The sequence below is a fragment of the Epinephelus lanceolatus genome, chromosome 17, assembly GCF_041903045.1.
Source record: "Epinephelus lanceolatus isolate andai-2023 chromosome 17, ASM4190304v1, whole genome shotgun sequence".
NCBI lineage: Eukaryota > Metazoa > Chordata > Actinopteri > Perciformes > Serranidae > Epinephelus > Epinephelus lanceolatus.
Genome location: NC_135750.1, coordinates 8682102 through 8698371, shown reverse-complemented (window position 1 = coordinate 8698371; position 16270 = coordinate 8682102). Strand labels below are relative to the sequence as shown.

The window sequence follows — 16270 nt, the reverse complement described above, 5'->3', positions numbered from 1 at the left end:
TGTAACCTCTCTAACACTCGTGTAGATGAAGGAAAAGAGTAGTTTTAATACTAGAGATGATCATGTTTTTGACCCTGTACATGGATTACCTTTTATTTCTGATAACACACATTAGAATCAATATCAGTAACATGGGATAATACTGTAGATTACTCATGCTATTATTTGGCAGCACTGTGGGTGAGTTTTAACATACATAAAGCCATGCTGTAAAAGTTTGAATCCCGTATTTTACTGGTGGATTCAAACAAAGCATTAACGATGTACGTGTCACTCTGTCCTGACAGTGCAATGGATTCTACAGTGCAATAAATCAGGTTAACATCATTGTTCTGTCTACATTCAGCCAATTATGTTCCTGTAGCAACCCCGATTACTCCTGTGCTCATCAGCCTGTCCATTCAGGCTACATATAGGGCCTGACTGCCACGGTGCAGTTATGCACTACGGATTAACTTCTGAGGTAAGCCACCTTGCTTTAATTAACAGCCTTTGTGCTGAGGAAACACAAGTCACTTATACTTAAATACAAACACACACACACACACACACACATAGACACAAAAAGCTTTTTTTTTATTAAGTGTAAAAACGTAGCGATCAGATAATTCAGTAGTGTGCATAAATAAACAAGGTTATTCAATAAATATACATTCCTTCTGTATTTTTTAAAGGCATATAAGCTTTCATTATCTCTAGAAAGGCTCATAGCTACTGTGCACAGTTCATAAAGGCAGGGCATGCAAGCAGCAGTCATGCCGAAACAATTTAGTAGAATAAAGGTAGGCGACATTAAAAAGCTTTTACAGTGAGCATTTAAAATGAACCAGTAGTGCGTCAGTGTGAAGCAGTATGCATGTTGCAGATTGTAAACCGTTGCTGATTTCAAACCTTGGCATCTGTGTTCCAGAGCTACAATAAGTCTCCTATGAAAATATGCCATTAAAGGTGTAGTCCTGCTCCACGATACATGTAAAATAGTCACTGTTTTTAACCATCAATAAAGCTTGAAAACAAATAAACACAAGATAGTGCGTGGTGCATTCAGAATTCCTGACCCCTGTAATAACCATTGTTAATAGCAGCGTAAAAGTGGTGAATCTGACTCCAGGCCAGCTGTCAGATTACAAGCAATACAGTGCGTTGACATGGTGCGTTGCAAGAAAATACATATAGACATTATGAGAAAAAATTCTCACTCTGGGACACTGTTGATGATTGGGTTTCCTTCATGGATCAGTTTATAGATGAATTGATGCTTGTGTTAGGGCACACATACAGCAGCATGTGAAGGTAATTTTTAGTTTTATGCTTGTTAAATTAAACATGTAGCTGTTATTTTTATTACATTATTATCGATGTAATTTCAAATGCATTATATGTTAACTTCCTGTACTATACTGTGAGTATATGAGCTGTCTTATAAAGAATAAATGATCCTCTGATCACCTCGAGAAATAGTTAGTAACATAATTTCATTTTAAACTTAGTTAGAAAAATCACTTGCATTCCCATGTTGCTGCCTTTTATACACTTCATAAGTATTGGTTATAAACAGTAGTTTGAACGGTGTACATTAAAAATACACTGCTTTAAAAAGTATCATATGTTGCAGCAAATAAGAATGTTTTTTCTGAAGACGTCCTCTAGATGGCAGAAGTTATCCATCATGACCAGAACACAATGGTCAAGTGAGTGGTGTGTTTCTGACAAACACTGGTCTCAATGAGTCAGCTACATGTATCCTGTCTGTGACTCACTGTTTGAAATTCTACCTCAATGCCTGTTTGTAATTTGTTTCTGTTTACAGCTAAACCCTCTCTGCATTCTGACTTCAGTTTAATTTAAGTATGTAATTATTCTTCCTGCCATCTGTATTCAGACAAAACACTCATTGCACCTGTGCTGCTTTCACATTAAAGTACTAACGATAACACCCTGCATGTTGCTGATGAAGACATCTCATGTAGCTCTCTCTGGTTCTCTTGTTCCCTTGATTAAAGGCTTTGGAAGTTAGAAATTGTTCCCTACAATATAAACTCACAAGCACTGATGCAAAAAGTTGCACTCACAGCAAAGAGTGCGTTTAAACTGACATGCAATCATTCAAAATGCAAATGAAAGTGGCCACAAGCTCTCACTCAAAACTAAATTAGTTGATCTTTACTAACAATCCTGTATTTTAGCTCTACCTCCACACGGTAAAGGTAATACACACACATATATATATATATATGTATATATATATATATATATATATACATTCAGTCACAGGCATGACATTACAATCAACAATGTCCTTGAGGTTAAACTGCAGCAACTGCAACTGTCGAGCTCTGTTAAAAATTCATTGTATTGATTTGGCTGACAGCAGAGACCCTCTGGCCCCTTTGGCTAACTGCTCCTTTAGTATTTGTTCAATAAGTCACAACATTGAATGCTATAGATATCCATTCAATTCCTCCTCTGTTCCTATAGGATTTCTATACGGGAACTGGAATGATTATCTATAAGGCGGTGGTCAGATCGATAACCACTCTTCCTCTGGGAAAAAATACCTGTCTTCCACTTAAACTAATGAAGGCTGTCGTTTTTCAGCGGTGGCGCCTGATTGAAACCTCCACGCCATAATGCATTTGGTGTTATGTAATAAACACAGTAGAATAGGTGCATCATCTAATTCAATTACAACCTCCATTTTGATAAAGGCCATCCTGCTGTGGAGAGGTATGTGACGCATCACATCCTGGATTATGTAACTGCTCTCTGTGCAGTGTTTAGTGCTCCTGGTATTGAGATTAAAACATGGCGGACATGATTTGATTATTCCCTTTTGAGCCCAAGCTCCTCACCTGGTCAGCCCTCAGAATGAGTCATGGGGTTGTTTCTAGTACTCAGTGTGTTCTTGTGAGTAGAAATAAAATTGCGAATTTGACTCCTCAGCACAAACATTTAAAAACTGTCTCGAGGGATTTGTATTAATTCAGCCCAGTCACCAGAGGAAAATGCTGGCATTTCTGAAAACCACAAATACATTACATTTTTATGTTTCATATGTATCATATCAATGTTTATAAAGTGATGTAATACTTTATGTAAAGTGTTTACATGCCTCAGTAAATCTTCAGTAGCTCTGCGATTTTTTCTCGACTGGAAAAAATCGTAGGTCACATATCAGCCCAATTCTTGCCTCCCTCCGCTGCCAGTTCACTTCTGAATTGATTTTAAGATTCTTTTAATAACTTTTAAAACATGGTTTAGCGCTGAGTTATTTAACTGAGCTTCTGATTACCTATGCTCCAAGTCATGACCTGAGATCCTCAAGCCTACCCTCACTAGTCATCCCTAGATCAAGGCTGGTAACTAAAGGTGACCAGGCTTTCGCCAAGGCTTTCATCAAGGCTCTTGAATTCTCTGCCTGAGGAGATCAGGCTGGCTAGCACATTAACTGTTAAAACATATTTTTATAGGAAAGCTTTCCCTTTTAATGCCTGATTTGTACTTTTGTGATTTGTAACTTTTGTGCTTTATACATTGTTTTGTTGTCCTATTTCTATGCACTTTGTGAAGCACTTTGTAACCTTTCTAACCAAGTGCTATACAAATAAATCATTATTATTATATATCATTATTAATATATGAGCTCACTTTGTCAGCAGCAGGTGGACCTAGACGAGACGCCTGCCAAGCTGCAGAACACTGCAGACCACTGTTCGAGATCAACAAACAAAAAAACCTGCTTGTGTTTTAGTGAGTCACTGCTGTCTTTCCGGTGGCTTTCTAACCACCAAAAGTTGGTGGTTTGTTTAGCACCCTATCATTGTTTTTCACTAACTAGGGATAATGCCACAGAAAGCTATTTCCTGCAGTTTTTTAAGTCACCAAATTTGGGTCTTTTCTAATGACCTGACACTGTTTTTCCAGTGGAGATAGTGCCACAAAAAGTGATTGTTTTTAATAGACATTGCTGTATTACCTTCTGGGATTGTGCTACTGAAAATGTGAATTTTAAGTGAAAACATGATCTTTTCCGTTCCATATTCAAGTGGAAAGCTTTTGTGCCTAAACTCTACTACACATTAACCACAATGATGTTGAATCATAGAGTTTCGAAGTATCCACTACATTGTAATGTACAACACGTGTGGTTTGCAGAAACCTACATACAATGTCAACATTTATTCTGGTAATTGGGTTATTAATACGTACACATCAGCTTGTCTATTTCTATTAATGCCATTTGATCCAATGTAGTTTATTAAACTAGTGGTATCATGTTGATTTGGTTTGGGATGAAGATACCAATTGACTGTAATAAATAACTTTACAGTTTTAAGTAACTGTTTGAATGCACAGTAACTTACTTCAGAATACTGCTGGAGATGCACAAACTATTTACATGAGGCCAAGTGTCCACTACCAATCTGAGTACACATAGCATATAAAGCTGTGTAGTAAATCCCCCACTACTTTGGAGTGTATCTTTAATGCTAAATGTAGCTAGTGTAGCTACACGTGCTGCACTGCCTCCCATCTCTGCAGAGGTATGCAGGCGTCATTCCCCTTTTAAAGGGTGATACGTTATGACTGCCACAAACAGCTAAAGTGACAACAATAATTAGGCAGTCAGTAAGATTTCATCTGTTTCCTTTGCTTGAGAGATCTCAACAAGGAGACAAAAAAGATTAAATAAGGAGCAAGGCTGTAAGTTATTATTACAGTTTGTCTTATGAACCAAAATGTTTTGGTTTCATTCTTTAAAAAATATCCATCAAATGTTCCAGACTGCAGCGGAGCATTTACTTTCCTTCCTGAGTTCTTCTGTGAACATTATCAAGTCCTGCAAACCAGATGTTACTTATATCTTTAAAGTTTTTTTCTTCAAAATGGTAACAATAAAATGCTACAAAGACCCAGTGTGTTAAATCCACTGTTCCTGGAAAAGAGCGATTCTCCAAACATCATTCAGCGAAAAGGAACCCATCACACTTGTAGTCACAGGGATCCATTGAAGATCTCTCTGCTCCCGCTGCTCTCAGCTGACTGAGTGGGTGGTTCCATTGGATTGTCACGGTGAGTACCTTTGACTTGTACCTGTCTGTTGTCAAGTTGACTCATTTTGACTCGTCCCCTCTCTTGGTAACTGTCTATAACTGGCACCAGTCCACTGGCCTTGCCTTGGCGACTCATTTTGCTCAGTCTCTCGTCATAGTGCCTTGTTTTAACTGCCACATGTGCATCATCTTTGTGACTGCCTCTGATCGGTGCAGGCCCGTTATCATGCTGGCCTGTTCTGATAGGCACTGGTCCATTGTCTAAGTGGCTGGTTTTGCCTGGCACCAGCCTGTTGATCTGGTGCTTGTTGCAGACGGGGATCTTGTTGGCCTGCAGTGAGCGGGTGTAACGTGAAAACCAGTCCCTCTCGAAAGCAGCCCGTAGCTGCTCCACCACTGTAGAGTTCCTCTCCTCGATGCCCTCCGGCTGACTGATCACCAGGCCTGCTCCTGCGTTAAAGATGAACTCATTCCCCACCCAGTCAAGGTTACCTGTCAGGGCACAGAGGAAGAAACAGAGAAGTGACCACGGTTTTACTGTATGTCAGAAATATTTTGTAGCACAACAAATGAGACAAAAACCCCACGCCAAGATGACTAAAACACAATTCTTAAACAATGCCATAAAGTATGAGTGGATAAATATAGTGAATCAAAGACCATCCTGCTGTGTAAAGCGCCCTGTTTACATTTCCCTGGACAGACACATTTTTAATGGAGTCCTTGTTCATTATGGGAATTACTTCGCTTTCTTTCTGAGAGTTAGATGATGAGAAGGTCAATACTGCTTTCATGTCTGCGTGTTAAGTACAGAGCTGGAACCAGGACATGATTAGCTTAGCTCAGCGTAAAGACTGGAAGCAAGAGGAGACAGCTTTCCTTGAGAAATATGAATATCAGCACCTCCAAGAGCCCTGAAATGCCAAGCTGATGGCTGGCTGTTAGTCAGTGCTGGGCTGTCAGCAAGTGCTGGCGGTGTGTCCTGCACCATTGGCACCAGTTGGCCCCAGTTGGCTGCTGCCGATTCAGCATGTTGAATTGGAGTCGGAGACGGTGGAGCCCGTCTGTGAATTAAATCACTCTGATTGGCAGTTCAGCTCAGTGCACGTGTAGAGAATTGAAAGGGAGGAAAGCAAATAGACGGCTTAAGAGGGCATGAGATGGGAACAAACTTGTTATATAAGCTAGGATTGTTTTTTAGCCTTTTAACTCTTGATGTGTACAGGCTATAGCCACCTGCTTTTATGGGGAGTTATTTCCTCTTATGCACATGCTAGTTGGCCATTGGCTGAAATCTTTGCAGAGTGTTCATGTGCAACTTTTTGGTGGAGACACTGGTGATTTGACGTGATTCAACAGTCGGACACTAGTTCTTTGATGTCCGTTTGGTGCTTCTGGGCCTTAAAGTTTGATTAATGTTTATACAAACTGATGTAGATTCAGTAGTTTGAGCTTTGAGAAGTTGAGATCTGCATGAAGTAAGCAGAGGCACGTGAGACGCAGTCACAGAGTCTGGTCGATGAGCTCACCTAAATAAATGGCTCTGTCTGTCACCATAAACCTGTTGTGGTTTACTCCCTGGAGACTGCCATCCCTCTGCACTCTGGGGTTGAAGAACTTCTACAGACACACACACACACACACACACACACACACAGAATGGTGCAGTGAGCATTGATAAAGTGTATCTATAGAGTTGAAAATAGTACATGGTGGCCTTGTACTTACAGCTTCCAGTGAGCAGTTGGCCTGCTCCATGCACAAACTCTTCAGGGACCAGATGAAGTTGAAAGTAAGTGGATGAGTCTTTTCCCAGCAGCTTATCAGCAGACGGACCCGGACCTTCCTCAGGATCAAAGCCTCCCGGATAAGGCCGTCAATACGAGACCAGTACCTTGGCACAGATACAGACACACACAAATATGGGTACACTGAGTTTAATCACTTGAACCAAGGCAAAGCATCCGAGCATCGATGCTGCTCAAATCATTCCAAATAAAGCAACTGCCAGCAGCGGCACAGTCGTTCTAACCTTTGAGCACTGCGGCCGAGGAGGGGCAGGTAATCGATGATGGATATATATATGAAATGGCGAGCCTCCTGGATGACTCTGGAAATGGCGTCAAGATCACTGCTACGATCTTTGGGGATGAAAACATCTGGTGAGCTCTGTCATCAGAGGAGGGAAGACAAGGCAAAGTCAGTTAGTGAAGACAGAAAGTGCTGCGAGGATGCACAACTGGTGCATCCTGTCCTTCTCTCTGAAGGAACACACATGAGAGATGCTCAGAGTGTTGTACGACCAGATGTTTATTACCACAGTGACTCAGAGAGGAATTTTAATAATATGCAGAATTACAATCATGATCATTATCAGCACTGTTATCAACTTAGCTCTCATCATCTTTATTGTTCACCTAAATGACCCATTAGGATTTAATTTTCTTCCTTTGTTTTGTGTGTATGAGTGTGTGTGTGTGTGTGTGTGTGTTTGTGTGTGTGCATGCATGTCTTGTACAAAACCTTGATGTTTTAGTTTTAGCTTTCTGCTGACAGAAACCTGTGAATTTGTGAAGTGTGTGCTTTGTGCTTTTTGTGTTGATATTAATTTTCCAGAGAAGTGGACAGCTCGGCCGAATCAACCGTTTTCTGCTGCAGGTAGGATGACATCACCATCACTCATCTCCAGGAAGACAGGAAGAAGATGACGCTGAAAGACACAGTGTCCTGCAGAGACGCTCAGTATGAAAAATGCACTCTCCCATCTAACTGTCACCTCCGCTGGAGATTGGTTTGAGTGTGCTGTACTTCAAAAAGTTGGAGTTCCTTGTTATAAAACCTGGATATCTGTGTCTGTGTAAACTGTTTCTGATAACAGACCTTTTTTCAGAGGAGACATTTAAACATTTTAAGCACAGGTGGAACTGGTAACACTGATGTCCCTGCCCAATTTAAAGACCCTACACACCCATGCTGTACCCACACAGGTGTTTTCACTTTGCCTGATTAGTCCTCTTCTTTAGGAGTGTGTCGGCGTGTGCACATTGTGCTTGCTTGACATCACCCTCAGTCTCCTGCCTAACCCTTGAACATATCATACCTTTATCAATCTTATTTTGACTTCACGCAATTCCCTGCATAACCTTGACCAATTTTAATTGGAGCTGATGCTGCATTCATGTTTGGTGACATGACAAATTTCCCCAAATTGCCCATCACAACCTGAGCTGAGGTCAAATCAATCAGAGCAACTCAACACACCTTTAGGTGTCTTTGGGGTGTGAGAAATTATCCCTTATTTACTATATACATCAATACATTTTGAGTGTCCTAACTCATGCACAGTAGACCTTTTCATGGCAGATTATCAATCATCACTAATGACCCACTAGAAGTGTACAGTGGTGTATTTATCTGCAGAGAATCTGCCCTCTACCTGTATTTTCTTACATTCTTTTTATTTTGCTGTGTTCAGGATGCTCCTGAGCAAGTATTCAAAGCCAAAAACAGCATGCAGGTGAGGTTGCAACTAGGTGCTAGACTGTAAGCAACACACAACCAAGAGGAAGCTACGAAAACTGAGGACAGAGTACTGAAAAACACCAAAATATAGCAAGGCAAAACATCAAGAAGACAAAGCTCATTTTGATATGAGTGTGAATCTGGAGTTGGGCTAAAGAACAATACAAGTTAACACTATAACTGTAACTTACAGAGACGTAAGCCTGAGCCTTTGTGCTGTTGAGAGTGAGTTCCAGTGGTTCGTCCCTGTTGAAGAGGGCAAAGAGGCGCTTGGACCAGAAGGAGGGGATGAAGTCTTTATACTGGAGCCCCCAGTAGAGGCTGAACACTCTGTGGAGGTCCAGAGCTAGGCAGCTGCAGTCGTACACCAACACACCCAGCTCCTTCCTCTGGAGAACAAACACAGTGTCAGTTAGATCACCGTCAACATGAAGGCAGACAGCCCATATTTACATAAACATCTTTGTAATTATTCTTATCAATAAAAATCTCCATCAAAATTCAATTTCCTCCTTTCAAACTGTCTGTTTTTACTCCTTCAACACTTTTATACGTCCAACCACCTACACACACACACACACAGCACCTTTCCACTGTCAGGCCACATTGGCCAAAAGTCTCATCCAATTACAGCAGGGTTTGAGAAGACACTACAGTTCTCCTCCCTGTTCTCTATTTTCTGTCTGTGCTCTCTGCTGCGTTTTCATTTCAAAGAGACACTTCTCAATTTCAGCTTCTCAGCTTGTACCTCCTAAATTGCCTTCTCTTTCTCTCTTTCGCTCCGCACATTCCTCCTCGCAGTGTTTACACTGGCAAAGTATCCATAAATAAAGCTCAGATCCCACTTACTAAAGTTTTATTTGATACTGCGCATTCTATCGCTCCCAAAACGCACCAACATACACAATGCCCTTATGTATCTCTGGATTTCTAAAGATAGATAAAGCAGCCTAAAAAATGGGGCTGCACTTTAATGAGCCATGCAAGAATCTCAGCTTTGAAGGAGAAGATGAAAGAATGGCCACTTTTTCACATTGGGATGCCTCTCGACCTTGCATGCCCCCACTAAACACCCACACCCATCCACTCCTCCTCATATATGATTTTTTGATGGACAAAATAGTCTCACTATCTGTACAAATGTGTTTTGATAGGGTTTATAAATTACATATTTGCAAATGTGCATGTGTAGTATGTATAAAGCAACTGACTCCACTAATATATCAACAAAATCTAAATGCACAGTCTAAAAAATGCACGTTTAGACATCTGGAGAAATCAATTTTGAGTATTAAATCAAAGTGAAGGACGTCTGTATCACCCATGGTATTAAATATGTTAAATCCGGCTATATTTTCCAAATTAATTAACAGTGACATTACTATTCGTCATTTCAGATGATGCAGTTTTCAAGGACAGCCTTGTGCATAAGAGGGCTGAGTACTTCAAATAAAATGCTGCACTTTTGAGTCTAAGCCAGTCGAACATTATCAAACCACTTTACATGAGGGGATACAGAACTTCTTATGTAATTACAAATCTTGTGAAAGTCTGTTGGATACAAAACGACAACAAAGGATGTAAGTTGTGATTTGTAATTGTGGCAATTTGTGTTGCAGTGCAGCTTCAGACTTGATGAGGTTATGATACTGCATTTTCTGCCACAGCCTCTGTTTCTGTGTGAGTATGCATGTTTAATGTGTGTTTCTGAGTGTGCTGTGATGTGTGGTGGGTCTTGGATACTGTGGCCAGGGATCTCCAGTCCATGCTGGCGCTGCCGATGTAGAAATGTCTCCTGTCGACCACCCAGAAGGACGAGTGGAGGTTGCCTTTGGTCAGTGCTGTCGTGTTCACATAGTGGACTTCAGCATCTAAAAATCGAGAAATAGAGACAAAAACAGAGATCAGATAAAAGATGAAAGGCAGCCAGACAAACAGACTGAAACAAAGGAAGCTACATTTGAAACAAGGAGATGGATTAAGGAAGATCTAACTACAGAGAGGCAGAAACAGAAACACAGAGACAAATGAAGGGAAATATTGAAAGAGCTGAGCAGGACAAATAGGCTGAGAGAAGAGTCAACAGACAGAGCTAAGCTGCAGCATGTTTGAACACAACACACACAGGATGTATAATTTAGTGAGAGCGAGAGCTGACAGTGTTTGGCGAGGATCCCGAGCTCAGTGGAGTCGATCATCCCGCTGGAGATCTTCAGCTGGATCCCTTTAGCTTTCAGCCCCTGCAGCCTGGACAGCAGAGCCCTTCCCTGGGGTAAACACATCACAAAATATCTGCTGTCACAAGAAACTCATGCACTGTGTATTCAGACAAGACTCTCATGTATTGCTTAGATTTGCTTTAATATCTTGGCACCATCTGCAGTTATTTATGTGCAGTTTTTGTGCTGCATTTCCCAGAGGTCTTTTGTCTGCACCCAGCAACTGTGATGCCTGTTTTGTTTTGATCAAGTGTTCATATTTGCGGGTGACACTCTTTTCTTTGTTTGCTCAGTCATGATAGCAACCTCTGCTCACTCTAAATACCCAATTATAAACCTCTCGCTGTAGAGCAACACATTTAAAAAGAGAAATATAAACTATGTATGATGAGTCACTGTCAACAGATCATTTGAAGTTAAAGTAAGACCCTTACTTTAATCCCTAGACTCTCTGGCTTTGAAGGCATAAATACACTGAGAATACAAAATATGTATGTGATTCTTTTTATGAAGTACACTGAGGAGGTCATTAAAGGTAAAACCCAAACATCTCCAAACCACTCTTATTGATTTCTCCGACAACACCAGTTGCAAATTAGATAGAAAATGAGTCAGAGTCAGTTGAGATCTGAATTTGGTTGAATGGGCTTCACTGCAATATCAGGAGGATGTGTCCAATATTTTATGTGTCTGTTCCTTCAGTATAGATTGTTTTAAGCCTGCTAGAAGAGACACAGTGACATTGGGAAGGTTGTTGTTTCATTACATAATGACATTTTACAGAACGACTTTTAAAGCTGTTTAAAAGTCATTTGATTTGACACATCAAGTCCAACCCGTCAGTATTAAGCCTGTGAAAGCAGTTTTATTTTTCTTTTGTGTCTCTGGAGGGAGCTTTCCAAAGACTGAAGAAGAACATATTTCTCCATGGCCTTGGAGAGTTCAGATTTTTAGCAGAAAGCTTGTGTTAGAAACCAGGCATGTAAAGGAAACATGGGCATTTGCCAAGCAAGGAGTGTCTAATGATTTATGTTTTTTAAGTTGCATTGTGGGAAATATAAGATACAGAAATCCTGAGAAATCCTGTCTCCTGGAAATTGTGTTTGTATATTACTAAACTGTTTTCATAATTGTGCTGTGGTGACAGTGTAATCGCTCTTCTTTGAGTTAACACTACATTTAACTGTGACACCAGAATCCTGGGTTCATATCCAGACTCTATGGCCCTAGTTGGAGCAGTGTGTCTTGCACCATTGCTTCTCAGTGGCTCCTGTTTGCTTTTCTTTTGGCCAATTCAGCATGTTGAATCAGAGTCAATAACTGAGGAGCCATTCGATGAATGAAATAACTCTGATTGGCAGTTTAGCTCAGCATAGAAAAACAAAACACTTGTTGCATAAGGTAAGATTTTTTTCTTGAGCTGTTCTGTGTGTTTTTGAGCAGAAACATTTTGTACTGGTTTGTGCTATTGTCCACCAGTGCACAGTACATATGCTTTGTTCTTTAAACATTGGACTGTGTTGTTAATGTGCCAACTGGCTATCTAGCATCAAGGCTGTCCTCTGGTTTCCTTTTTTTGAATGAGAATTATAGACTACTGCCATCTGCTGGTGTGGAGAGTTATTTCCTCTCACGCAGGCGCAGAATGTACATGCTGGTCATGTGCAACTTTTTTTGGCCGAGACACTGCAAAGTCAGGTGATGCAGCAGGGGGCCTTTGTCGTCACTTGTTCTCTGGAGCTAGTTTGATGTGAACAGGCCTTTAGGCAACAAAGCACCTGACAGATGACAAAGTGAACAGCTAGAACTGTACACTCTACTGTAATGGAGCCTTCAAAACCCATAAAAGACACTTGTGATATTCCGAAATACACTCACCAGCCACTTTAATAGGTACACAATTAGCTAATCAGCCAATCAAGTGGCAGCAACTCAATGCATTTAGACATGTAGACTTCAGACAGACGAGCTGCTGAAGTTCAAACTGAGTATCAGAATGATGAAGAAAAGTGATTTAAGTGACTTTGAACGTGGCATGGTTGTTGGTGCCAGACGGGCTGGTCTGAGTATTTACTGAGATATTCACACACAACCATCTCTAGAGAGGATGGTCCGACAAAGAGAAAATATCCAGTGAGCGGCAGTTCCCTGGGTGAAAATGCCCTGGTGATGCCAGAGGTCAGAGGAGAATGGCCAGTCCAGTTTTATGAAATGCAACACTAAATCACTAAAGTGCCACTTCAAAGTGTAAAATATAATCTCACTGGTTTTGCGGTGAACACACACTCTTAAGTTTTTAATTATTCCAAGAGAAAGTGTCACATTTTGGTGATATTGGCAGGTTTGCTTCCAGGGTTTAACACAGAACACACAACTTGGAGATGAATCAAAGAAGAAGCAGAGCACCTTTTAATATCTTTGCAGATACTCAGGAACCACATCATTAACATGTGAAGGACGCTCATTGTCTTGTACAGCACAGTCCAGGAAACTTATGTGTTGAACTTCTTCTATTATTTTATGATTTGAGGTGATATAGCTGACATTGTCTTTTTAAACATTTGTATATTACAGCTAAAACTTTTGAGTGAATTTATTTTAAAATAAATCTGCTGAACTGACAGCGATTCCTCTCAATGTGTGATCACAAAATACCCAGTGATTATGATCTGGGTGCCTATTCATGGTAACAAAACAACAGATGTTAACAGTATTTTGCCATAAACAGACATGCAGCGTACATGCATACTATACGAGAGCATCCCCATCTTCATCTCTTGTATTGTTGCCTTTACATTAAATTTTCCGGTCCAGCCTCCCTCCTGATGAGGTGTCGTTTTTGGCAGCTTTTTGCAGAGAGCTGGAGGCTGAAAGGCCATTAGCTCTCCTCTGCCCTGAGGCTTCGGAGAGGAGCTATTACTTTCCAATCAACAGCCTCAGGCTTTCATTAGCCCTCCTGATATGCTCTATTCTATTCACTTCCCTCCAGGCAACTATCAATAACACACACATCCTGTTCAAATCCAAAATGAATAGTTCGCATCACACAGCCTGAAAGTAGACCAGACCAGTATGTAACCAGCAAGCACAGTTCTACAGGGACAGATATTGATTTTCCGCTCTGCTGATCATTTGTGTCTGCCATACTGTCATACTGTCATTTGGTCTGCTTTTACTTAATTGTCTAATTTGGCTGAAACAGAAAACCATCTCTTCTTTAATGTCCTTTCAAGATATGATTAATTTGAGATGTGGCAGCTGTGTAGTCTGCTCAATGACCTGGGATTTGGATATAAAACCAAATAGCCACTATGTTGGACAGCTAATGCAAATGAAGCAAATTACAATGTGTCTGTCTCACTTTACACGCATTATCATCAGTGGTGGAAAGTAACAAACTTACTTTATTGTTTCATTGTATGCTACTTTAACAAGTAACAGGAATTTATTTTATTTTTTCCATTCTTTGTTGTATGCTTTGTGTCATACAGTATTAAAGTTAAGGGTCTCAAGGTTCAGAATAAAACAAAGAGATACAAAAATCAGCCCGCAGAAAAATACATCAAATCCAGTCTTAATCCATGCATACTGTACTGTCACATCAGGTCATCACTCCATCTATCTTGATGGGATGCCACTATATGATAAGCATATAACAAATAAAAATACATTGTTAAAGATTAAACTAGTGGCCTGATCTTTTTGGCTGGTGACCTCTTACAAAGGAGAAGTGTTAAGTTGGAGGCCCTTGTCCTGTTAGATGTTTTACATGCCAAAGAATGATTCTGTTGTGATATTCTGTCAAGTTTATGTTCATGTTTTTTCATCCAGTCCCTGTTTTATTTTGAAATGAGTTCTCATTGAGTTCACTGTTGACCTGCCTTTGTTGATTACCTCATGTGTACCTCACCTGTATGTAGATAGTAATCAGCCCGCGTGTATTCAAAGCCCAGTGTTTCCCCCATTCAGTTGCCAGGTTGTCATTGTCGCCCTAGTGTGTAATGCGCCTTTTTCAGCCTTTGATTCCTTGGTTTTGACTCTGCTTGGTTTATGGACTTTGCTCTTGGTGTGATTTCCCTGAACTGATTTTTCTGCCTTCACGTGTTTGACCCCAGACCTCCTAAGTCAAGATTTGGATTTGATAAACTGCTCTTGGTGTTTTGTGTTTTTCTCTGCAGCTTGGTACCAGTTCTGAACTCAATCGTTACACCTGTGGCTAATCTTCTCAGGTGGTTTTGTTTAAATAACTGTTAAAAAGTAAAAAAAAAAAAAAAAAAAAAAAGGTAAAATGATTCAACATTTCACCATTAAAATTAAGTACTTTTAATTTGATGCTTTATACATTCTTTGATAATATTCCGGTTGTTTAAGTGAAATTTTAAAAGTATGTGACCTGTTTCTACGTTGCTGTAATGGTACTTTTACTTAAAGGTTCGATATGTGACATTCAGAACGACTTGATGTCGCAGCAGAGCACCAGCACCTCAGACCTAAACAAATGGGTGTGTTGGCCACACCTCCACCCTCCCTTCGTATTCTAGGCAAGGCGAGAGAGAAGGTGGACCCTGAACATACAACAGAAACAAAACAAAACAAAGGAATAACGTTACCCTTTTGTACATTTTTAAGTACATTAGGCAAGCAAGAGAATACATCCTGGCAATTATTTTGTTGTTTCGAATATTGTATTTTTAAGATATAGTCATTTTAGCAACATTATTAATGTATTCCAGAAAATAAGGAGCTATTTCTTCGATGTGCCGAGTGGCTTGAATTCATGTAATGTCATTGTGAGCTTGTTAGCTATCTTGCTACCTAAAACATCAGGTAAAAATATGCGTTAGATGGCAAAAGTTTAAAGGAAGGTCACATTCAGCTGGAACTGCACTCTGCTCTTATGACCTTTGCACATCAAGTCTTTATTTTTCATATGCATTTTTTAAATCCGTCATCTCATAGAAAATATTAGGCTACGCACATACACCCTGCACAAAATGTTTGTTGCAAAAAATTTGCAAGCTGAGGCAAAATGGAGAAACACACTAGTTGCTTTGCTTCTCTCCATTGGAGTTACCTCCCTGGCTGTCGCCACTCTCTGCCAGCGTCTTGCATTTTGGCACCGCAGCTACCTGAGTTATGAAATGACAGTGTGTAGCTATTCAATTGTACTCTCCTGTAAGGATAATCATTGCTGTTGTGCGTTTCTTGATAGGCTGTCATTACCGTTTCCTCTGCCCTGTTGCTATCTCTTGTTGCAGATGTATGTGTCCCACAGTTTACGCCACACTTTCTTCACTGCCTCTTGGTCTCTCTAAAGACTTTAAAGGGATGCGAAAAAAATATAGAAAATCGAACCTACTCAGGCCTGGCTGCCAAAACAAAGACCAGAGAAGCTCAGATTATAGCACACACAGTGGTAGTGAGACTTCATTCTCTGCTCAGGAGACCATTACTCCACTATATCTTTACACAGCA

The 16270-nt window shown here is 40.3% G+C and overlaps 1 protein-coding gene across 1 annotated transcript in view; it reads right to left on the bottom strand.

Moving 5' to 3' along the window:
* Positions 1 to 558: 558 nt before the first annotated feature.
* Positions 559 to 16270, bottom strand: part of LOC117248566 (inactive phospholipase D5-like) — a 65797-nt gene continuing 50085 nt past the window's right edge. The window contains exons 4-10 of the mRNA XM_033613767.2: positions 10735 to 10843; positions 10320 to 10447; positions 8768 to 8965; positions 7087 to 7223; positions 6783 to 6948; positions 6584 to 6674; positions 559 to 5546 (exon numbers count right to left, since the gene is read on the bottom strand). Coding sequence (XP_033469658.1) covers positions 4996 to 5546; positions 6584 to 6674; positions 6783 to 6948; positions 7087 to 7223; positions 8768 to 8965; positions 10320 to 10447; positions 10735 to 10843 — 1380 coding nt within the window. The 3' untranslated portion in view covers positions 559 to 4995. The remainder of the gene's footprint in view (positions 5547 to 6583; positions 6675 to 6782; positions 6949 to 7086; positions 7224 to 8767; positions 8966 to 10319; positions 10448 to 10734; positions 10844 to 16270) is intronic.